The following is a 22,797-nucleotide window of genomic DNA, read 5'->3' as shown; positions in this document are numbered from 1 at the left end:
GGGAGGGGGCTGTCCTGCATCTGGGGCCTCGGTGCTGATGACGCTCTCAGGCCGGTAGCCTAGGCGGGAGAAGAGCGAGACCCCGGCCAGAGGCCCTCTGGAGGCTGGCTTCCAGGGGTTTGGCCCCTCCAGTGCAGGGGCAGGAAGCACAGCCGGGCCTGTGCCCAGCTCTCGGCCCTGGCTCATCTGCCATCCGGTAGGTGGGGCCCCCATGGAGCAGCACCTCCTTGGGCCCAGCGCCCGGCCACCCCGCTAGGCTCAGCTCAGCCGGCTCCGACATGCGCAGCAGGTGCCGCCCACGGCCGTTCCGACGCTGGCCTCCGTGTAGGGGCAGTGCCCCAGGGACGACAAGGCCAGCGCAGGTAGAGAAGGCCACACTGCGCTGCCCGGCGACAGCCCCAGGCCCCCACCCCGTCAGTGAGCTCGCTAACCTCCCCAAGGAGCGCCCCGCTGCAGTTTATAGACTTGGGGGCTTTTTTCCCCAAAGACTACAAAACTACAAGTACAAAATTAGCCACAAAAAGAGAACAGAACGAGAAAAGAAACAGTTTCCAAGAATTTAAAAAGGCGATAGCAAGAAACGTCACAAACTGCAGGAAAGCGGCGCTCTGACTAACCACTGCCTGTCTCCACGCTCCCACGGGGCCTCTCGACTGCACTTCTTAACCCCCGAGCCCTGTGACAAAGCTGTCATCCCATCACTTGCTATCCAGAAAGACAACTCCACGTACGTTTACGGCTGCTGGTTCAGAGGCTCTTCCAACGTAAGGCCCATCGGCGGCCACAACGTGCAACCTTCGTGTGACCTTCGGGGCTGTCAGTCAGGGCGAGGCCCCTCTGGAATTTTTCACAGGCCGGCTGTCATCCCTCAAACCTGCTTCCCCTCCTCCAGGCTCCGGGGGACCGCGGCGGGGCCCGCGCCCGCCCTGGGAGCCACAAGCCAAGACAGCAGGGGCAGCGGGGTGGCAGGCATACCCGAGGCCCGTCCTGGCTGAGGAGGGCGGGCAGAGGCTCAGCCATGCTCGGGAGCAGCAGGGAACATGCAGCCGAGACCCGCTGCCCTCAAACCCGGCTTCCCCTGCCCAGAGCCCAGAAGCGCAGAGCTCCCCTGCCCCACCGGAGAGGCAGCAGGAGAGGTGGGGTGAGGACAGGAGCCTTAGCATGCTGTGGCCGACAGCGGCGCTGGGACGGCCGGAGTCCTGCGCGTGCAGGTGGGATGCATCCTCGGCAACTGGCCACCTGCCTCTGCCCCTCTCTGGAGGCGCTCACATGTTTCCAGGGCCATCTGCGGTCAGGGGCCCACCAGCCAGCCTGGCTGGGATGACAGAGGGCCTGCAGAGTTGGCCCTGCCCAGGGCAGCCAGGCCACCAGGTGGGCGTGAGGCGCCCCACGGGAGGGAGCCCCTGGAATGGGAGCGGACAGCTGGGAGACAACAGGAGAGCAAAGGGGGAAAGGAAGGGCGGCCGGCAGGAGCAGCTGTGTCAGCGAGGTGGGGACCCCCAAGCCGGAGGCCCTGCTCGGCCGGCCGTCCTGAGCGCACCGGTTCTCTGAACTGCTCCAGGGCAAATGGGCGCTGCAGCCACTGAGCCTGAAAATGTAATTTTTAAAGAAATCATGTAAGGACACAAGGTACTTGTTAACCTTGAAAATAAAACTGCCAGTTGTTTCACCAGCAGAAGACGGATTTTTCTGGGAATAACAGAGTTTCAATGCAGGACAAGCAGGCTACGGAAAAACCCGAGAACAACGCACAGGAGGCGCTTTTCTGGGGGCGGGGAGTGGGGCTGTTGTAAACGGAAAGTCCGTTGGAGTAAACGGAGAGCTCATAGAGGCTTCTCATTGGCTGGGCTGGGGCAGTCTCTTATTGGCCAGGCTGGACCACCTGTGATTGGCTGAGCCGGGACCGCCTCCCATTGGCTGGGCCGCGACGGCCTCTCATTGGCTGGGCTGTTGCCAGGGCAGGAGGAAACCTTCCTTCGTCCTGCTGGGAAGGTAACATAGTATCCATGGGCAAGGGGCGTGTCTTCCTGTTGGGTCTGCTGCGGTCAGTGAGTGGGGGGCGGCAGCGCTGCTCCTGCCGGCCTCCTGAGGCCGTTCTAAATGAGGTGTCCTTTTACTGATTTTTCACACTGCTTCAGGCTTGTTTATTAAGACACGTGGACTATTTCCACGAGGAAAAAGTACGTTCAGAATCTGAAGGAAGCCGTCCGTGGAAGTCTCAGCCTGCTGCTGGCCCCTCCAGGGCACTGTCCCTCCCCCCAGCCCCACAACTGGGGCAGAAGCGGGTGCTGAACGTCGAAGCCTGTGTGGTTGGCAAAGTGCCAATTTAACACATCCAAGTGAAACAGATAAGCCCCTCGAGGATTATGTTGTAGCTGATAATGAACACATTTCCATTTCGTTTGCTGGGTAATTTTTAATAAAGCAATGGTACATGGCTGATATTAAAGAAAGGTCTTATGCAGGAAAGAAAACAGACTGTTTTGGCTAAAGGCTGGGTAAAGAAGAAAAAGCGCGAGAAGCAAGAGATGGGCAGGGGTGGGGCGGAGAGTGTAGGCTTATTTGTAAACCAGTGAAAAAATAAAAAAGGTGTGGGTGTTCCCAGTGTCCAGGGCAGGGTCACAGGGAGCACACAGGATACCCCAAAGCTCACTTCCGCAGCACTGTTCCGCCAACCCCACTGTCAACCACCCTCAGGATTGAGAAGTCATACGATGATGAGTGTCCAGATTTAATTCTAGACTTCACCTCACGGTTCTGTCCCAGCACCAAAGCAAGCGTGGGCACTCTCCAGTCCAGCGCCCTTTCCACACACACCTGGCACACGGTGGCCTCTGTGCACACCAGCCCAGCAAATGTGCGTCCAGCAGCTAGGCTAGTGTTGACCTTTTTACCAGTAAAATGGGTTTATTCAGGAATAACAGAATTGCAACCTGCTACGGCAGAACCATACGCAAGTCCAACAAACAAATGAGAGGAACATTATTTATGGAGAGAGAAGGAAGCTGGAAGGGCTGTTTGGAACGTAAGTGCACTGGAGAGAAGCGGGAGTCCTGGGTGATGAGGGCTTGTCTCTGGCTGAGGTTCTGGGGCCGGTAGTTTCTGGTGGGAGATGCAATGTGCACCTTTTCCTGTGGGGCCTGCAACGGACTCTTTCCTGTTGAGGATTCTTCTGCTGGGTTTGTGATCGACAATCCTTGATGTCCAGTGGGACGGAGTGAGAGCCCCCTCCTTCAGGCCTCCCCACTCCATTAGGTTTCCCTTGATTAATGTCCATACCAGTCGGAGGCCCTCTACAGTGGTGAGGCACGCTGGGGGGCAGCATCTTCCGGGGAGAGGCCCATCGTGCTGGGAAAACCACACAAGAGGGGCCCCGAGAGTCAGATCCTCTGAAGGCACCGCCTGAGACACCTGGGGTGCCCACAATCTGACCGAGTGACAGGATCTGACCCTCGCCTCCAACATATACATATAAATAGGCATAAATAAAACCTTCTGAAATCCCCACGTAACTCTAACGAAGACAGGGCTGGCACAGCAGATCTGGTAATGACACTCAAGAATAAAAGGTGGGGCTATGCAAGGTGCTCTAATCGTCACAGAGGACAGGAAAAGGTTCACACAAACGTCAAGTGAAAATTCACGACCTAGGTATGCTACATGGAGTGAAGCTTCATGTAAAAAAAGTCCTTACTTAAACCTTAAAAAAAGAAATACACCAACTGCAACTGTTTAGGTTATAAGTTTCTAATGTAGCAGCAGAAAATGTTTATAGAAAAAATATACTTTTAAGAAAATAGCTGAAAAAATCTAAAAAGATAAAAGTACAAAAGTTTAAAAAATATATCTTAAGACAAAATATTGCCCAAAACATGTAAAACTTAATTTAAAAAAATTCACCTATCTAAAGTTAAACCAGGCTGGATACAGAGCTGGCAACTCGAGCCCTCCACAGAGCTGCAGCAGGACAGAGGGGACGAGTGCCCAAGGCCAGCGGGATGTCAGACTGGCCCAGACGACCAGCCCGAAGGAAAACCGCCTAGCCCCCTTGGGGAGAAATGGGAGAGAGCAACTGGATGCTGTTCTGGAACGTTCCCCTCATCACAGACAAACCAGGCGCTGAGCCCACAGACGCAGGGCAGCAAGCATCACAGGCCAAGCACTCCGGATGCCTGATGAATCCATCCGCAACGTGTCCCATCAGGGCACAGCTGCCCTCTCAAGTCTCCACCAGGATCTCCACCGCGTGGTCCAGCTCACCCAGATCCGACCTGCAGCTGGAACTGGGAGGCGGCGCGGTCGTGGAGGAGAAGGCCTGGAGCCCGCTGCCGTGGCCCGACTGGCTGCTGCCCACCATCCCCGTGAGCACCGCGTCCAGGTCGTAGTAGGAGCTGTCCACGTCTGCAAACAGCTCTTCCACAGAACCAGACGTCTTATTCTCCAGCGTTTCAAATATCTGATCCAGGGACTTCTGAAAGCCGCCTCTGTTTTCTCGAGAGCTGTCCACTTCCCAGAGGCCGCTCTGCGGGCTCCTCAGGGCCTGTGCAGACGGGACCGCGGCAAGTCCCGGAACCAGGTCTGGCGTGTGGCCATCTCCTGCGTCAGGGGCAGGGCGCTCTCCCTCCGGCTCCCGCACCGAGCGGCACAGGATGTCAGTGGAGACGAGGCGGTCCAGTGGCGCCCGCCCTGCCGCCTGGGGCGCCACCGCGCGCCAGGCCCCGTCCTGGGTCATCTCTTCCTGGATCTGCCGGACTGTGTTGGCTATGAGGACCGAGCGGCAGAGGTTGGGCTCGACCAGCATGTGGCACAGCTGCAGTTTGACCAGGGACATGTCCAAGAGCGACTGGCGCTGCAGGCTGTAGGAAGGCGTGGCCTGCGCACCTGCCAGGCCTCCTTCCACGTCCTCCCCGTCCTCGGCGCTTTTCCTCTTTAAGCCTCGTGCAAACATCGTGCCCTGTGGAAAGCAAGGAGGATGCCATTTAGCACATTCCAGAGTCCCCAGCAGACCCTGCCCGAGACTCAGTCTTCAACTGTCAAAGGCGGGTGTAGGAAGGGGCCTGGCTGCAGTAACGCCACCGCTGGGGTCCCGGGAGCACATGGAGCTCCAGCTTCTGGGAGGGAGGGCTCTGACACACGACAGAGCTCTAAAGCACTCCCCGCCCCCATCTCCATCAGAAAAGACAAATGGACTACAAATACAGGAAATACACTTGTACAGAGCAAGGCTGAAACTCTACACCCAAATTCTGGGCATTGGGGCCTACAAGGGAGGAGAGCATGGGGGAAACGGGACAGGTGCTGGCCTGCCTGCCGCCCCCCAGCCTGTGCCCCCAAGCTGACGACCAGGGGTCCCCGCCACGGGCAGCCGTTGTCCCCTCAGGGCTTTCCTGCCACAGCCCTGCCGAAATGTGCCCCTTGGGTCCAGAGGGCCAAAGCCTTCACAGCCCAGGGTCTTGGCAGCACATTCAGCTGGGGAGGGCGGGGGAGGAATGACACTTGGGCCGATTCCCTAGACAACTGTGTCCCCCCTCCTCCAAGGTACAGCTTGGACTCCGCCTCACTGGGCACAGGTGGGGACTCCGAGGCCAGCCGCCATTCTAACCTGGAGGACCAGACACCTTGGGGCAGGTTAGGATGCACTTGGAGGCTCTGGGGTGGCACCGGTCTCATATACCAGAGCAGGCTCACTAGATGTCTGCTCTCAGAAGCCAAAACAGGAGCAAACTGTTCTTTTGAACTGATTCTAGGTTGAGAGATCTCTGGAGAATTAAAAAGCAGAGCAGGAAGGGTCTGGGGCCCCAGCTTGGTACCTGCAGCACCTGGCCAGGCACCAGGAGGGCTCTGGAGCCGACTCTCAGGGCATACCACAAGCAGCGTGTGAGGTCTACCCTTTCTAGAACAAAGGTAAGCCATAATGCATCAAGTTTCTCTCTCCTCAAGTTCATAAAGTAGCTAAACATTTTTATTTCAAGTAACTTTTAAAAAAAGATTTTATTTATTTATTTGAGAGAGAGTGAGCCCAAGCAGGGGGAGCAACAGAGGGGGAGGGAAAAGCAGGCTCCCCACCTGCCCGATGTGGGGACTTGATCCCAGGGTCCTGGGATCATGACCTGAGCAGAAGGCAGATGCTTCTGAGCCACCCAGGCGTCCCTTATTTCAAGTAATTTGAGTTATTCATAAAGAGGATTAGTCTTAAATTTGTAAATTTTTAGGTTTTTTTTTTTTTTTTTGCTTTTTTTTTTTTTAGAAAAATCAATCCAGTGGCTCTCTGTGACTGCTGCTGGCCTATTACTTTGGTGTGCCCAGGGGCCCCCAAGAACCAGGCTGGGGCGGGGGTGGTGCCTGTGCTGTCCGCACTCAGGCCCCTGAAGTTCTACACCCCCGCCAGGAGCCCCTCTGAGGACTCACTCCTGCCAGCCCCACCGTTAGATAGAAAGAGAAAGGACCCCTGTCCCTGGGGTTTCCTTTCGATGTCATAGATCTCACCCCCATACGTTTAACATTTTAAGAAATTTTTAAAATTAAGTGACCGTGGGGGCATTTATCCCAAAGAAATGAAAGCCAACATTCATGCCAAAACCTGCACAAGAATGTTCCTAGCAGCTCTACCCACATAATGACCCCGTGGAAACAAAGCCCAGCACCAGGGAGCGTCTGACACACTCGGGCACCGGTCCCACACTGCCACTCAGCAGGAGGGCAGCGTGCCCCAGAGACACCCACACCTGGAGGGGTCTCAGGGGAATTATGCGGAGCGAGAAAGCCCATCTCAAATTGTTGCATATGGCATACATTTCCAGAACATTCTAACATGACCTAGAGAGGAGGTGGGTGTAGTGGGTCCATGAAGCTATGCATGTGCTCTGACCGCACAGAACCACGTGTGCGCACACAGGATCACTCAGCTCTATGGTCACACGGAAGACACGTGGGTCTGCATGTCCATTTAAATGTCAACACTGTAGCTCCACGTCATTTCTTCACAGTGGCCTGCGCATCTGTGGTTATTTCAAACTGAAAGCTTTAAAGCACTGAGTGACTGTAGCTCATTCCCCTCCCGGACTGCTTTCCCCAGAACAGCACACGGGTGACTTTCCAACTCTGAGGCCTGAAACCACCGCCATTCCTACCAGAACACCGGCCACACACTGACTTACCGACTGTTTTTAAACAAATGAATAAACAGGTTTACCACCAAAACACACGAAAAAGATTTCACTCACTACTGGTAGCAAAGGACTCAAGGGTTTTGTTGTGGCTGCAAATTCAACTTTTACAGAAGCTTTTTTCTGTCAGTATTTGTGTAAAAATCACTTGCTTAGAATTGATGAGTATATGAAGAATTAATATGAAATTGTCAAACTACAAGATACACTGTGTTGGGGGAAAAAATTACGTCTCCAGGGTTCCTCTGTGGCAAGTCACTTTGTCTTTTAGTACCTCTTTTCAACCAAATCTAAAATCCCAACTCTATGACAACCGATTTAATTTAGAGCCCAACGACACTCACCCAAATAACATAACGAAGCCCAAGTTACCAAGAGAATGACTCAGAGCCAGCCTTTCTGCGAGCCCTGCATAGCGAGGTCGGTTAGCAACACCAGGGCCGCTGGGAGCAGCGAGAGACCCACAGCTCACACAGCGCAAGACGCCACGCCAAGCACCCAGCTCCCTGGGGCCCCATCTCCCTCTCCTCGGGGAAGCCCAAGACATGAGCTCGTGCGTGGTCAGTGCAGCGGGAGCCTCCCGCACCAAGGCTGAGTTCAGGGCCTGCCGCAGCTGCTCCTGTTAACAACAGCCGAGACAGCACTAGGAACACATCACATCAGGAAAAGCCTGGGGCGGGCCCCTGTTAGTATTTGCTTTGAAAGAACGCACACACACAGGGTACCAGCTAGATCCATGCAGGGCGCCAACCCCTAACCTGCAGCAACCAGCCAGGAAAGCTAATAAAGGCAGCCTCCTAAAACGGAGAAGCTAGAACCGGGAGCCAGTACCACTCACGGCAACGACAGCCTCCCCCCCGGAAATACGCACCCGCGTCTCCCACAGGAAACCGACACCGCAACTCAGCCCGCGGGAAACCCTCCGCACCCCGAGCTCCCGCGTTTCTCCAAGGGACTTCGTTTCCTCCAGCTCCCTCCTTACTCGCCTGCGTCGGATTTGCCTATGGTGTCGCCGGAGCGTGCACGTCCTGCTAACCTTAGAAATAAACCTACCAGTTGTTTCACCAGCAGAAGACGGACTTATCTGGGAATAACAGAGTTTCAATGCAGGACAAGCAGGCTACGGAAAAACCCGAGAACATCGCACAGGAGGCGCTTTTCTGGGGGCGGGGAGTGGGGCTGTTGTAAACGGAAAGTCCGTTGGAGTGAACGGAGAGCTCATAGAGGCTTCTCATTGGCTGGGCTGGGGCAGTCTCTTATTGGCCAGGCTGGACCACCTGTGATTGGCTGAGCCGGGACCGCCTCCCATTGGCTGGGCCGCGACGGCCTCTCATTGGCTGGGCTGTTGCCAGGGCAGGAGGAAACCTTCCTTCGTCCTGCTGGGAAGGTAACATAGTATCCATGGGCAAGGGGCGTGTCTTCCTGTTGGGTCTGCTGTGGTCAGTGAGTGGGGGGCGGCAGCGCTGCTCCTGCCGGCCTCCTGAGGCCGTTCTAAATGAGGTGTTCTTCACTAATTTTTCACCCAAATAAATCCATTTTCGCTAGTAAAATAACTGACTTTCATTTTTAAGATTAACACAGACCAGGAAGTCAAGACTTGTATCTCCATGACAACCCAGGAAGCCGACGACGTCTGTAACAGTCACCCCAAGGACCCAGGGCTTCATCAATGACCGACGGCTGCCCTAATATTTGTCCCCACTTCCTAGAAAAATCCAAACGTGCTGCCCACGAAACCACAAGGGCTGCTCGCCTCCCCAGCCTGCAGCCCCCATCAGGGGCCCTGGAAGCCGGTTCCAGCCGGCAGTGCTGCCACTCCCCTGCCTGTCCCCAAGTGTCTGTCCCCAAGTCAGGAGGTGGCCCACTCCCTGGCTGCAGGTGCTTCCAGTAAACAGCCTCTGCTCTTCTCCCACAGGTGCCCTCACTGGTTTCCGCAGCTTACTGTACATAACCGGGAAGAGCATCAGAAAGTACAAGACAAAAATCACTGTGGCCGACCCCTCAGAGAACCAGTTAGGACGCGGGTTCTTCCTAGCATCTCCCTAAGCAGGCTCTTCTCTGTGCATGAGAGCTCACTGCGAGCTCTGCTTTTCTTGCTTATCACACTTTCCACCACACGCAAAAGCTGACCGTCACTTCCGATAGCCTGGCGGTGACCCTCAGGTATAAACACACAAGGAACTGAGCCTTATTCCCTGCCTTTACACCACTCACGATCTCCCCAGTTAGTGATGCTGGGCTCTGACTCTAGGTTCTGATATTGGCAGTACTTGGCTCTGCAGAGGTTCTACTAGGGCAAAGCAGGAGCATTTGTAAGGCACGTGATACACACCATCAAGCTGCTCTCTAGGAAGGCGCCATCAATTCGCCCTGCACCAGGCTTTTCTGTAGGGATTTTTTCACATTTGCTGCTAAGTTCCCCTCCACTGTAGCCATTACCCCAGCTCCATCTTCCAGGCCCCTGCCATTAACCTGTTTCACCACCCTGGATGTAAACATTATTTTCAGATTCAAAATAAGCAAGTCAAATGGGTAAGCTGGGGTGTGTATGACAATGGAACACTACCCAGCAAATCCACACCGATCTGTGCAACACAGGCAAACCTCAGATACTATGCCTAATTACAAAGCAGAAACAAAGAAATAGGTACCATATGATTCCATTTATATGAACTTCTAGAAGAGGTAAAGCTAACCTAAGTTGTAGAACAGCAGAATGGTTACCAGTGGAGGAGTAGGGTCGGTCAAGAACTCCCCAGGATGATGGAAATTCACCCCATCTAGACAGGAGCATGGTATTTGTCGGATTCCCTGAAATGCACCACTAGTAACTGCTCATTGCATTGTATGAAATAAATGATACCTTGATTATAAAGAAAATACATAAACAAGTTGATGGCGGGGGAGGCCACCACATTAGTTTAAATCTAAACCATTTTAGATATTGCCTCCCCTGCATCACTAAGTGCTTGGATCTCATTCCGCATGCTAGGACAAGTATGTTCAAAGCCATTCTAATTATTCCCTTCAAATGTCCCAAACCCTGAGCAACTGTTAATTTTTGTTGCACTCAGTACAAGAAAATGCTGGCAGACTTAGGACTTGAGACGGAGTAGCTCAAGGTCAGCGCATCCAATCACGCGAGCCCAGGTGCTGTCACCAGAGCCGTGTCGGGGTGATGCGCCAGGCTGAAGGTGGCCGGTAAGGATCACCCTCCTCAGACATTTGTGTTTGGGACCAAGTCAGCACAGAGTACGGTTCTGAAGGCAGCAGGGGTGGGCACACATTCCCCCAAGCACAGCTCTTTGGGCAGCCCAGGATGGTGGTCTGGGGTGCTTGACCCTTCAAGCACAGCACACAAGACCCCACACTTCCCAGGCTGTCGTAACTGCAGAGCCTGACTCACCATTCAGTTCTGAACAAAAAAGCGTTCGGTATTACGCACCTCCATCCACTCCACAGATGGCCGGAAGGTCTTACTGAGTTAAGTCCCATCAACCCCTCAGGGTTAACAGTGTTTCGCTCAAAACCCTCCAAAGTCAGTGGACAAACAGGCCATTAGTGCTCAGCTCTTGGTCAGAGCACAACAGCCTCCAGACCAAGGGCTGACCAAACAGAGAAAACTGGAGAAGACAGAAAGACTGAGGGTCCCCTGTGGTGGGTGGAGCCAGGGAGGGGCACTGTGCCGGTCCCAACAGGGCACCCCCAAGACAAACGGGACCCCGGCCTGGCAGACTCCCCATGGTTCACGGCAAGTGGCCTCTCCCTCTCCTGCAGCTGCTCTCACATCCGGTGGCCAGCAATCCCCAGACTCCGAGCAGAAGAGCTTGGAGAGCAGGAGACAGACTCGGCTCTGACCTGACCTGTCACCACGACCTTCAGCCACCACCAAGCACGCTCATGACACTCAGGTTTTTCAGGCAAATCCACGTGAACTCTCAGTTTCTGTCACATGATCAGACTGTCTCTGAAATACCCCATCAAAGGAAAACGGGAAGACAGAGCAAGTGTGCCAAAGTCTTGAGAAGGGCTGCTTTGGAGTCCACCTGTGGGGGTTCATCTTCACTGTCTTGAAATCTCCCTTAAGCTATTACTAAAAAGTGCATTTCAGGTACTTTTGTTACTTGGAATGAAATACACAAACTTTCTCTGCCTGGAAACATGTTCCCTTAGGAAGCTGAAAAAAACTTCCTAGCCCTCTTTCCAAGATAAAACCTGCCATTCTTTCTAGAAAAAGGTCATAACTGACTTCATTCTGAATTTCAACTTCAGCTGTAAAACATGGAAAAATTTGAAAATAAAGTTATGTGCAGAAAGTGTATAAGACATTAAACTTAATTTTGTAAGCAGGCATTTTTTCTCTTCTTTTAAAAAACAGTTAACTCAGTCCTGCTGTCCTGTGCATGCAACGCAAGGGTCACCAGAAGAGGCAACAGAGTTGGGAAACCCTCCATTGGGACCAGAGCATCTCCCAGCAAACTATTACCTGGAAAGCTCTTTTCCTGGTAATCCTGTTTTGCAGACAGTAAGCTTTTGAAAATGTGGAGTTAAGCTTGCCTCGGACCTCTGGAAGAGAGGTTCTGATACTTTTCCTAGTGACAGCACGGCTCCCTCCCACACACCTGAGTGGCAGGGCAGCAGGGCACAAGGAGCCCGTTGAAGATGGTTTACCAGTCAGGTCTGGGAATTGTCCTGTCCTCAGTCCCCACTGCCCTCCCCGATGTCCATCTCCAGGGCACTGGGCAGCTTCAGCTGGACTGCACAGGAGGCAGGCAGGGCGGGAGACCACCCAAGGCTGTCATCATTTGCTCCCCGATATTCCCTAGCCAGCTTAAAGAGAAGTTGGGTCCACTCGAGTACGGGGGACGGAAACCATTGCAAAATATCCTTAACGTTCCTTTTCAAAGCAATTAAAACCCAGAAACAAAGGAAAAGGAGCCAAAGTGAACACTCAGAGGCCTGCAGCCCGCAGCGGAGACCGTGCGGCCCTCCAGGGTTCCAGAGAACGGTGCCCCTCCATTGTGGAAGGCGTTCCAGTACCAGCAAAACCCAGCTTCGCTCAAGGACTCAGAACGCACCACGCACTCAGTGCCAGGAACGCAGAGCAGGGCGAAGACCCGGGAGCCCGGGCACCACAGGGCCCCGCGGAGGGCGCGGAGGGCAGTGCGGGGCCCTCTGGTCGGCGCTGGGAACACCGGCCGGCCGGCCGCGGGGCTCGGCAGGCGGCGCCGACCCGGGTCCCAGGTGGGGAGGCGGAGGGGCTTCCCGGGGGGTCGCGCCGCAGCCCACGGCCCCGGCTGGCGCGCTTCCAGCCCGGGGCCAACCACGGCTCTGAGCTTCAGACAGCCGGACAGCCCAAGTCCGGGCTGTGGCCGCACGACCGGGAGTCCCCGGGCGCCGGAAGACCCGCCAGGCCGGCCGGTCGGCCGGCCGCCCCGCGTCGCGCCCCCTCCCCCGCCGCGCCCCCGACCCCCGGGGCGCCCAGGGCGGCCCGCCTCTGCCGCACAAAGCCCGCCGCCCGCGCCGGACGCTCACCTGGCCGCCACCGCCGTCTGCGCCCGCGCCGCCGCCGAGGGAGGGGCGGGGCGGCGCGGGGCGGGGCGGGGCCGGGCGGCTCCGCGCCCACAAAGGGTCGCCACGGCGCCGGCCCTCCCGCCCGCCGATTGGCCGAACGCGGGGGCGAGGCCTCCGGTTCAAACCGCGGGCGGGGCCTGGCGCGCGAGTTCCCGCGCGGCCGCGTTGGCCGTTGGGGCCCGCGCCCCGGCCACCCCGCCCCCGCCCGCTCCCAGGTCTCCGCGCGCGGCCTCAGCGCGCCTGCGCAGGGCTAGCGGGGCGGGGCGGGGCTTGGCGGGAGAGGATTGGGGAGGGAAGGCGGGGCAGTCCGAGAGGGGAGCTGGAGGGGAGGGGGAGGAAGGGAGAGAGACGTTGGGAGGGGGAGTGAGGGTGGGAGAGCGGTGGGCTGGAGGGGAGGGGACGGAGGGGGTAAGGAAGGGGAGGGGAGAGGGAGGGATGTTAGGAAGAGAGGGGGGTGGAAGTGAGAGCAGGGGGAGGGGAGGGGAGGGACGTTAGGAAGGGGAATCAGAACAGTGGGCTGGAGGGGAGAGGAGGAGGGGCCAGAAGCTCTCGGACAGCCTGGGGTCAGTACAGGGACTTCCCAGGTTTACATGCAAGAAATGAAACCATAGAAGTCCAAAGCAGGGGAGGTTTCTTAGAAAATAATTTCTCCAAAGGTCTTAAGTAGAATACAGAATCCTGACTCCATTAATTCAAGCAACATTGCTTGAGTGCAGGCCAGGGCTGCAGTCCTAAGCAAGTAGAAGCCTCTCTGCTCTGTTGTGTCATGTGCTGGGGCTGTGCACCAACCCAAGGGGTAAGTGGTGTTGGGAGAGGCCCAGGTGAGGTGGGCTCCCTGTGCAGACACCAAGGGGAAGGGACTAGGCTGGAGAGAAGGAGCCCTGGGATCTGGGGAAGGTGACATGGCAGGGGTGGGGGGTGGAGACCACTGGACACTGGACGCTGGGCAGAAGAGGGGCAGGTCCTGAGTGGGGCTTGGAGAGCATGACTGCTAAGATCAGATGTGGGGAGTGGAGGGGGAGAAGTAGAAAGTCCACCTGGGTTCCTGCAGTGCTGGGGGTGGCACAGATGATGGGCTGCGACTCGCACAAATGTAAATGTTCGTTTGACAGTGGGAAAAAGCTGGGGGAACTTTTGTTCCTAGCCATATGCCACACGGATTAAATTCCTTAACACACAGATACCCTGCAAATGAAAGCAAGATGAGCAAACCAATAGAAACGGGGCAAGGGATATTAACACAGTTCAAAGCAAAAGAGAGAAAATGCCCTTCCCTGGTGGAAGGGCCTTCAGCCGGGAAGAAGAACCACGTGTGTTCCAGCTGTCAGACTGGCAGAAATAAAAAATATTCTCTGCAGTAAGTCTGTCTTCCAGAGCTGTCACTCTTTTTCACCCAAAATGTCCAGCATAAAATGAAAAATTAACAGGCATACCGGGACACAAGACCAAAAAGTGGGGGAAAAAACATACAGATAATAGACTCATGGGTGATCCTGATATTGGAGTTTTCAGACTTTTAAAAACAGCAATCATTTTATTCATGAGAATTAGTGACAAGGTGAACGGGAATGTGTTAAAATGACTCAGATGGAGGAAATAGGCCTAACCTCAACGATAAAACCCAGAAAGGAGGCCAGAAGGAAGAATCGCAGGCTGATTGCTCTCACAGCCACACTCGAAACTTCCAAACAATAGTAGCAACTCAAAGTCCCACAATACACAGAAAAGAAGATAAAGCACAACCAAGTTAGGGTTGTTCCAGGAAACAGAAGGTTAACGCTCCAAACCAAACCAAGTAATTCATGACATTAACAAAATGAAAAAATAGTTGGAAATCTCAACAGGTGGAGAAGTATCCCCTGGTACCATTCAACCCCCGTTCATGGTAAAATACTGAGCAAACAATATACAAGTGCAAGGTTAGGAACAGCCCACAGCACCCCCCTCACCTCTGACACCCACTGCAAGTTTGGGGCCACCAAGACCACCCTCGGTTCAATAACTCGCTACAAAGGCTCGCGACAACTCACACTCGCCGTCGTGGCTTGTTACTGTGAAAGTCCTGCAGGGATGAGGTCCAGGCGGCCCCCCTGCCACACCTGCCCCCCCGCATGGGGCTTCCACACCAAATGGCCCGAGGCCCCCTGCCAACAGTCACCCACGGGCAGGCAGGACATCCCAGGGGGTTGGGGATCCCCTCCCAGGGCCCAGGGGCAAAGACCAGACCTCCTTGGGGAAGCCTCATTTTTTTTTGCTACACAACAAAGGGACTCCCTTCACCTAAGGGAGGTGTATTTACAAAAAACCTACAGGAAACCCTGTAGTGTATAGTGCCAGAGTGAAGCTGTGCAAGCTGCCTCCCGTGATCAGGAATTAGGGGCAGATTTCTACCCAGCATCGTGTGGGAGGGCCTGGGGGCAAACAGGCAAGGGGAAGAAGTAGAAGGTATAAGGATTCAAAAGGCATTGGGATCATTATTCCCAGAAGATCAGTTTCTGAATGTAGAAAATCCAAAGAATCTTGTCCTAGCCGGCATGGAGGGTCACCCACAGATGGGTGACCTAGATCCGCCATGATTTGTTTTCTCTCTGTTCCAGAGTTTGGAAGCCCATGGGGAAGGTTCTGATGTGCAGAGCGAGCGGGAGGATGAGAGAGCGCCATCCTGCTCTGAAGCCAGCCGTCCCCTTGGAGCAGGGTCCACCCTAGGAGCTCTTGCAACCTTAATTACCTCCTAAAAGCCCTGCCTCCAAAGACAGTCCACTGGGGGCCAGGACTGCAACATAGGAACTGGAGGGGGACGCCATTCCATCCATAGCAAATCTCCACATAAATGAGTCAAATGAATGAAGAATTAGGCATGACCATCAGATAATCCTATTTTTATATACAAGTAACAAGCCAGTATAGAATTTTTTAAAATGTTTTAATGATACCATTTGCAAAGCACCAAAAACATCAGCACCAGATGCATCTAGCTACAAATATGCACGGACTGTACCTGGAGGAGCACAAACCACTGTGGAGAGAAGTAAGGGACTGAGCTGGGGAATATGCCAGGTCCCCGACTGGAAGACTCCCCGTTGTAAAGATAGCGGTTCTCTCAAACTTACCTGTAGATTCAGTGCGATCCCAATCAAAACCCTAACTTGTTTCCTGGAAACTGACAAGTTGGTTCTAAAATCTGTACGGATGGGACACTGGGGGGCTCAGTCGGTGAAGCGTCTGCCTTCAGCTCAGGTCATGATCTTGGGGTCCTGGGATCGAGTCTGCTCAGTGGGGAGCCTGCTTCTCCCTCTACCCCTGCCCCTGCTCCTGCTCTCTTGCTCTCTGTCAAATAAATAAATAAAATCTTTTTAAAAAGGGGCCCCTCCATTATAGCCCCAAAGTGAGAACAGCCCAAGTGCCCCAACGGGAGAATGAGCCGAGCATATGCAAGCACGCACGCTGCTGGCTAAGAGCAGGCGTGCACACGGAGAAAGAAGGTGCCAGAGCGCACGCCGGTTCCACAGGTGCAAAGCTCCAAGCAGGCGGAGCTGTCCTGTGGAAGAGGAATGGTGGGGCGGGGGAGGCCCGGAGAGATTTCTGGGACCCCAGGACTGTCCATACTGGATCTGAGCGCAGGGGCTTCACCTTTGTTTAATACGTTCCCACCGGGAGCATCCTCTGTTTGTGCTCCGAGAACTACGCTGACCAGGACATCGAAGGCAGGGTCCTCAGAAGGCCGGCCCCCAGGCCCCCAGTCTCGGGCGATGCACAGGCTGTGGTGCCTCGTGGTCTGTCGCAGGCCCTTGGAATTACTAACCACACGTGTGTATGACCCGGTCCAAGAGTCCAGTCTTTTCGGTAATAAAGAATACCACACTGTGGCCTCACAGCAGGGCCCCTTCCTAGAGCCTTGGGGAGCATGCGCTCAGCCACCTCCAGGCAGGAGGAAGGGGCCCCCCAGCCCCCGCCTGCCCTCCCGCGCTCTGTGACACCTGGGCTCGCCTGGGACCACGCCCTGTGGGTCCACCTGTCTGCCCCAGTCTCGCGGGTAGAGGTGGGGTGCTGGGGTGGTGACAGGCCCAGGCACAGAGGAGACTCCGAGGCCGTGGCCAGGAGGCCTGTCCCAGAGATGCTCCAGGCCCACCTGCTGGCGGGGACCCTCGCCGGACCCCAGCCCTGAGACCCCACCACCCTTCCTGGGATCTCCTGTCCGCTCTCGGAGGGGGTCCCACTGGGCAGGGGACACGTTTGCTGCCAAAGAAAATAGGTCAGAGGGTTTATGACCTCACCCATCTGGTGTCATCACCCAGTCCTTTGGATGTGGCCAGAGTTAGAATTACACTTTGACAAGTGGACTTTCTTTGAACATCGGGAACATTGTTGTGAACGTACCTGTGTGCCTTGTTTGGTGAACTTTTCCCATGAGACATCCTTAGGTATCCAGAATCCTGGAAGGTTCCTCATTGGACTCTGTGTTGTCTACAAAAAAACAGAATGACGTTAAGAGATGCTTTCCTTTCTGTCGTTCGGTATTTGTATTAAGAGCGGCGGTCACTCACAGAGCTGCTGCCCCGTGAAGGGTGAAAGCAATCTCACCTCACATCGGCTGGATCGGATCGGCTGCAGGAACACAAACCCTCCTAGCTCCTTGGGGCTGGAAGGGAAGGTGGGGCAGGTCTGGGGGGCAGGGAGTCTGGCCTCCTCCTGGCACTCCCAGGCCACGTCTGGCTTCTGCCTGCACTGATCCCCTGCCTGGTCTCTGTCCAGGGACCATGTTGTCCTCTCCTGTACAGAACCCCCCACCAGCTCCCCAGCTTCTGTGTTCCCGCCCAGGTGAATAGCCCAGACCCTCTCGGTGCCCCGAGAAACGGTCTGCCAGGGCCAGGCATCTGCCTTTGGTGCACCAGCCCCAGCTGAGCAGGGGGACCCTCCCCTCTGTGTGGGTCCAGGCCTCAGGGGCAGGCAGAAGGGCATGGGCTGGAACCCCAAATCTGCCCATGGTGGTCCATCCCCCCAGCATAGCTTTGGGGTGCACACGGGCACCACGGTCCCTGAACTCACAGATGCCACAGACCTGGGTGCGTGGCTGAGGGGCCGCCCTCGGGGTCCCCTCTGGCCACCCCCCCACACGTGGGGGGCTTGCTTTCCCACGCAAGACCTCCGAGGGTGAGCCCTGTAGGTGGGCGCCCTTGGAGGGCTGGGATGTGATTTTGTTGAAGGAGCCCTCGGTTTCCTTACGCGGGTAGCTGCTAGCTATTTCCACGCACACCGTCACCGTCTGCATCAGCCGCTGGGGGACCCCGTCTAGAGATTCCCTCGAGGCCTGGGGACCCACCTGCCTCTGCACCTTCTCAAGCCCCTCCCCTAGGGCCCCCTCGCTGGGTCCCCCTCTTCTCCCCCCTCCAGATGTTGGGGTGCCCCAGGGCCTGGACCTCAAACCACTTCTGTCTACACCCACTCCCTGGGCTGCCTCGCCCAGCTCCCGATGAAGCACCGTCTACCCCACAGCGCAGAGTTTACGATGCCCGACGGTCCCGTCTCCCAGTATGTTCACGCACCACTGTGGCAGACAGGATTCCACCAGTGGCTCCCCAGGACTCCCTGCACCAACCCAGAACCTGTGACCGTGGCCGTGGCAAGATGCCCGTCTGTGGCCGCGTTGTTACATAGCAGGGTGACCTGCATACCCAGATTTCTGGGACGGCCTGACCTGGTCACATGAGCCCTTAAAAGAGGCTGGCAGCAGAAAGACAAGCCACAGAAGCCCAAGCAAGACAAGGACGGGGGCCCCTCCCACGCTGGTTTTGAGGAGGCAGGGGCCGCGTGAGAAGGTGTGTGGGCACTCCGCTGGGCAGAGAGCAGCCCCCCGCCCCGGCATGCCGGCAGCCACAGGAAATGGGGGCCTCCGTCTGATAACCGACAGCGGCAGGAATGGAGTCCGGCACCTGCTTGAGCGTGCGGGACCCCCGCTCCAGCCGAGGAGGCTCCAGCCACCTGCCTGATCCATGCCGCACGTCTGACCTACAGACGGCCGGCGGTGTCCCCCAGACCCACCCCTCCTGTCTCACTTCCCTCAGTGTCTCCTGGACGCTGGCAAATTAACACACCTGAAACGGAAGCCTTCGCTCTACCCAGAGTGTCCCGTTTCTATCACCGGTCCAATCAGCCACTCGCAGCTCGGCCAAAGACCTTAGGATCCTCCCGACACCCCTCTTTTGCTCATATCCACCTCCAATCCTGTACAGACCTCGTGGGCCTCGTGGGCCGGCGACCCGGCCTCGGAACCTCAATCACATCCCCTGTGGATGCGTGACGCGGGCCACTAGCTGGAGGTCCTGGAGAGTGAGGAGCCGTGTTGGGTGTGAAGCCCGGGCGTGTGGCTGCTGCCCACGGGGACAGGTTCCGTCTGCTGTTTCCCCGGCACCTGGAACAGAGCTCCGCGGGCTTGAAGGATGGCTGGCTGAATGAAGTTCCATTTTCAGCTGCGGGCGCCGTGCCTGCCCGAAAGCCAGGAGCTGCAGTCGGTTCAGAAACTTACCTGAATGCAGGAAAGCCTGGCGTGGAGCTCTGGGCTGTCGGGCAGGGCCCTGGCCCTGAGCCAGCCCCGCCACCGCGGTGCCCAGCCCGTGAGCCACGCCAATTAGGAAGAGCAACTGGCAGAAGCACCGGGAGTGTGTAATTATCCATGACAACGAAACAGCGCAGACCTGCATGGAGGACAGTCCTCTGGGCCCCTGCGTTGTGTGTCTCCTGAGCAGAGGCCTTGCAGCTCTTTCCAGGGATGCAGTGAGCAGATCACCAGGGAGGACAGAGAGTAGCATCTCTCCCTCAAGGTGGAGGACAGATTTGCTGTCCAGGATCCCGATGACGCCTCCGTCTGGGGCCAGGACAGGCAGGCTTGCTACCAGTGTCCTGGGCAGGTTGGTGCTTCCCAGACGCAGGCTCCCGCCCTGTGTGCACCGCACCCACGTGGGCCCGAGGGATGCGGCGTGAAACGGACCCGCTGCGCCCTGAGTAACGGGCTCCTGTGTCCCAGGTCTTCGGGCAGCAACCCTGACAGGGAGGCGCCCCTGTCACTTGCAAGCAGGGTGAAATCTCAGACCCTTCGGGGCTTGACACTCAACTCCCTTTTCCGTCCTTCCCCTTCCCTCCATGGGGACCAGCCTCCGGTAAATCCCAAGTGCATGCCAAAGGGCGCTGTGTTCTCGTCGGGGGAAGGGGGTGCGAGGAGAGGAAGACGCCAGGCCGGGCCGGCCCGGTGTTGGGCTGCAGCTGGAAGTCACAGGGCACACTGAGTTTCACAGATGCAGACGTAGAGAGGTACGGACGTGCGTGCGTGTGTTTGTGGAGGCCTGCCCATACCGTCCGGCTCTGCAAACCACGCTGCTGGCCCCAGTGGGCGTCCCTGGCGCCCGGCTCTTGCTCTCACCACTCTCGGCAGCGAGGAGCCGGGTCTCCTTGGAGAAAAGGCTGAGCTGAGCGACCTCAGCAGCCTGTACCAGAAGGTAAGGACGCGTCAGAAGGACGCAGGAACCGACTGAAGGTTACGGACGGTATTCCCTCGAGCAAACCAGCAGTCCAGATGTAAGAGCATACCCCCCCAAGACGGAAGGAAACGCCAGCCTCGTCGAAGACTCTCACGCTCTCTCCCCACAAACTACTTACTAACTAACGAGTGCGAAGTGCTCACCAGCTCACCCCGCGGTGAGGGTGTTGGCAGGTGCCATCTTATCCCAGTGCTGGGACTCCACGGGAGCGGCAGCATGTGACCGGGAGGACGGGGCCTCCCTCCAAGGTGGTCCAGCAGGCACGCAGAAAGCACAGGAGACTCTGCAGAGACCCCAGAGGATGTCACCGAGACTGTGCATGTTAGATCAGTGGCGATTTCCCGATCTTTAAGGTTGCACCACAGTTATGCAGGAGAGAGTCCCGTGGCTCTGAAAATTCTCTCTCAGGTGTTAAGGGCAACAGGCATCGTGTCTGCAACTTATTCTCAGATGGTGCAGGAATAAATTGTTGTACGGAACAGAGAGTGAATAATAAGGCAAATGCCCTAAAGTGCGGACATTTGGGGAATCTGTGGAAAGAGAGAGAGAATCCAGAGTGTTTTTGCACTGAACGTACCACTTTTCTGTAAATTGGAAATCATTCTGAAATAAGAAGTTGCATAAAAGCAAAACAATTCCACATAGTTTCCACAGGTGCCCACGTAGACAAGTAAATGTTTAGGAATAGTCTGGAGGGTTGTGCAAAAGCGTGTAACCTGCGACCTCAAAGGAGAGCAGGGTTGCAGGCGGTGGTGGGAGGGGACTCAGAGGGGCCTGTGGTGTGCAAGGAGGCATCCCGGGCAGCTTGTGAGAGCCAACGTGGGGGTGACAGTAGGGAGAGGCAGCAGTGGACACCGTGGGGGGTGCCAGTGTGGGAGAGCCGGAGGAGGCAGGGTTGGGGGGACGGCTGCCCTGCCTTCCGAGTGGAGCAGGCCCCAGGGAACAGGCGCAGTGCTGGACTCCAGGAGAGCGTCACTAGCCCTGACGAGGCCAAGCCGTGGGATGAGCAGCATCAAGGCCCTCCCCTTTGTGCCGGCTTTCTGCTTCGATGGCTTTGCCCACAATCTCAGAGCGGCTGCTGCAGCTCCAGACCTTGCACCTGGCCTCACAGCAGGTCCAGGGAAAGGGAGAGCCTTTCCTCCAGGAAGCAGACTGAATCCCCGGTCCACCTCTCACTGGCCAGAATTGGATACGTGCCATTCCGATGGCACTGGGCTGAGACCAGAGGTTCTCAGTGTGTGGACTTGAATAAGGACCTCTTGGGAACCTGTTATAGATGCAAATTCTCTGACTCAGAAAGCGCGGGGCTGGATCCCATCCCTGCTTTAACAGGAGGCCCCCGGGTGATCTGGATGCAGGCTGCCCACCCCGGGCCACATGCAGGGGCGGCAGACGGGGCGGGGCTGCTCCTCTCCAGGCCAGTCAGGAGCAATCATGATCCCAGTTCTGCGCATTTCACAGAAATGGAATCCTACTGACTGTGGCCTCTCGGGTCTGCTCCTGTCACTCAGCGGTGTTCTCTGTCCGTCCGCCGTGCTGCCTGTGTCCCACCGTGGGGTAGAGCGCAGTTTGGCCTGTCTCCAGCCTCCGGCCTTAGCGAGTGTCGGCCACCCTGTGGCCCTGTGCTTTCAGCCCCGGGCGGCGCGGGGAGGGGTGCTGCTGGGGCAGGGCTGACTGCAGAACTGCCAGGCTGTTTCCCTCTCCGTTCCCGCCAGCACCGCGGAGGGGCGCGGACGCCAACACCAACACATGTTACCCTCTAACTGGTTCTAGTGCACGAGGAGGCCCTGCCCTGAAGGAGGTGTGCAGGGGGAGCCTGAGATGCGGCGGCCGGCGGTGGGCATGCAGAGGCATGCTAGACGCATCCTGGGAGGGCTTCCTGCGGCCACGGCTCGCACGGCCGCCGCCACACTGCCCTGCCCGGAACTCAGTCTCTGCCCTGTGGCCTCCACGCCCTCCAGGAGCCAGTCCTGAGCTTCACCCCTGCCCCTGCGGCGTCTCACCAGCCGGGCAGGGGGCTGATGTCCCTGCCAATAATGCTGTCACCAGGGCTCAAGGCCGCTCGCCATTCCTCTTCTTCTCAGACCCAGCTCTGGGCCCCGAGGGCTTTGGGCTCAGCGGGCCAGCCTGGGAGGTGGCTGGGCTCCGCCTGCCCTGTCCGTAGGCCCTGGGAAGCTTCCTCCCGGAAATTGGGACTGGGGAGGGGCCGCCCCCCCCCACCGCTGTGGCGGTGCTGCCCCCTGGTGTCCACGCACCGCACCTCCAGGGGCCGCCCCTGGGAACGCATGGCCCTTTGTCAGGAATGAACTTGGCATCTGCGCAGGACCCCAAGACCCCAGACTGACTTTGAGCACACCCTCGTGTCAGGTCAACTTAGGCCAGGGACATACACGACTCAGTGTCCCCAGCAGCTCTCTGGGCAGGTAGGGTGGCCAGCCCCAAAAACACTGAAGACAGAGGGTGAAGTGACCTCTTCACAGTGAGCTGTCCTTGGGAGCCCCGCTTCCGAGGTGGCCTGGGGGGCC

The 22,797-nt window shown here is 56.8% G+C and overlaps 1 protein-coding gene and 1 long non-coding RNA gene across 2 annotated transcripts; both read right to left on the bottom strand.

The window, feature by feature from the left end:
- Positions 1 to 2,887: 2,887 nt before the first annotated feature.
- Positions 2,888 to 12,743, bottom strand: CDCA4 (cell division cycle associated 4). Its single transcript, XM_034992495.1, has 2 exons — positions 12,702 to 12,743; positions 2,888 to 4,954 (listed from the first exon to the last, which is right to left on the bottom strand). The coding sequence occupies exon 2, from the start codon at positions 4,946 to 4,948 to the stop codon at positions 4,220 to 4,222; it is 729 nt and encodes a 242-aa protein (XP_034848386.1). The 5' UTR covers positions 4,949 to 4,954; positions 12,702 to 12,743; the 3' UTR covers positions 2,888 to 4,219.
- A 3,285-nt stretch (positions 12,744 to 16,028) lies between these two features.
- On the bottom strand, positions 16,029 to 19,505 carry LOC118002348. Its single transcript, XR_004677023.1, has 3 exons — positions 18,973 to 19,505; positions 17,118 to 17,204; positions 16,029 to 16,067 (listed from the first exon to the last, which is right to left on the bottom strand). It is a non-coding gene; the product is annotated as an uncharacterized LOC118002348 (long non-coding RNA).
- Positions 19,506 to 22,797: the final 3,292 nt, after the last annotated feature.

This window comes from Mirounga leonina, unplaced genomic scaffold (assembly GCF_011800145.1).
Source record: "Mirounga leonina isolate KUSES-001 unplaced genomic scaffold, KU_Mleo_1.0 Mir_82, whole genome shotgun sequence".
Taxonomy (NCBI): domain Eukaryota; kingdom Metazoa; phylum Chordata; class Mammalia; order Carnivora; family Phocidae; genus Mirounga; species Mirounga leonina.
Note: the sequence above shows the minus strand (reverse complement) of the source record. Positions and strands in the feature narration are given on the sequence as shown.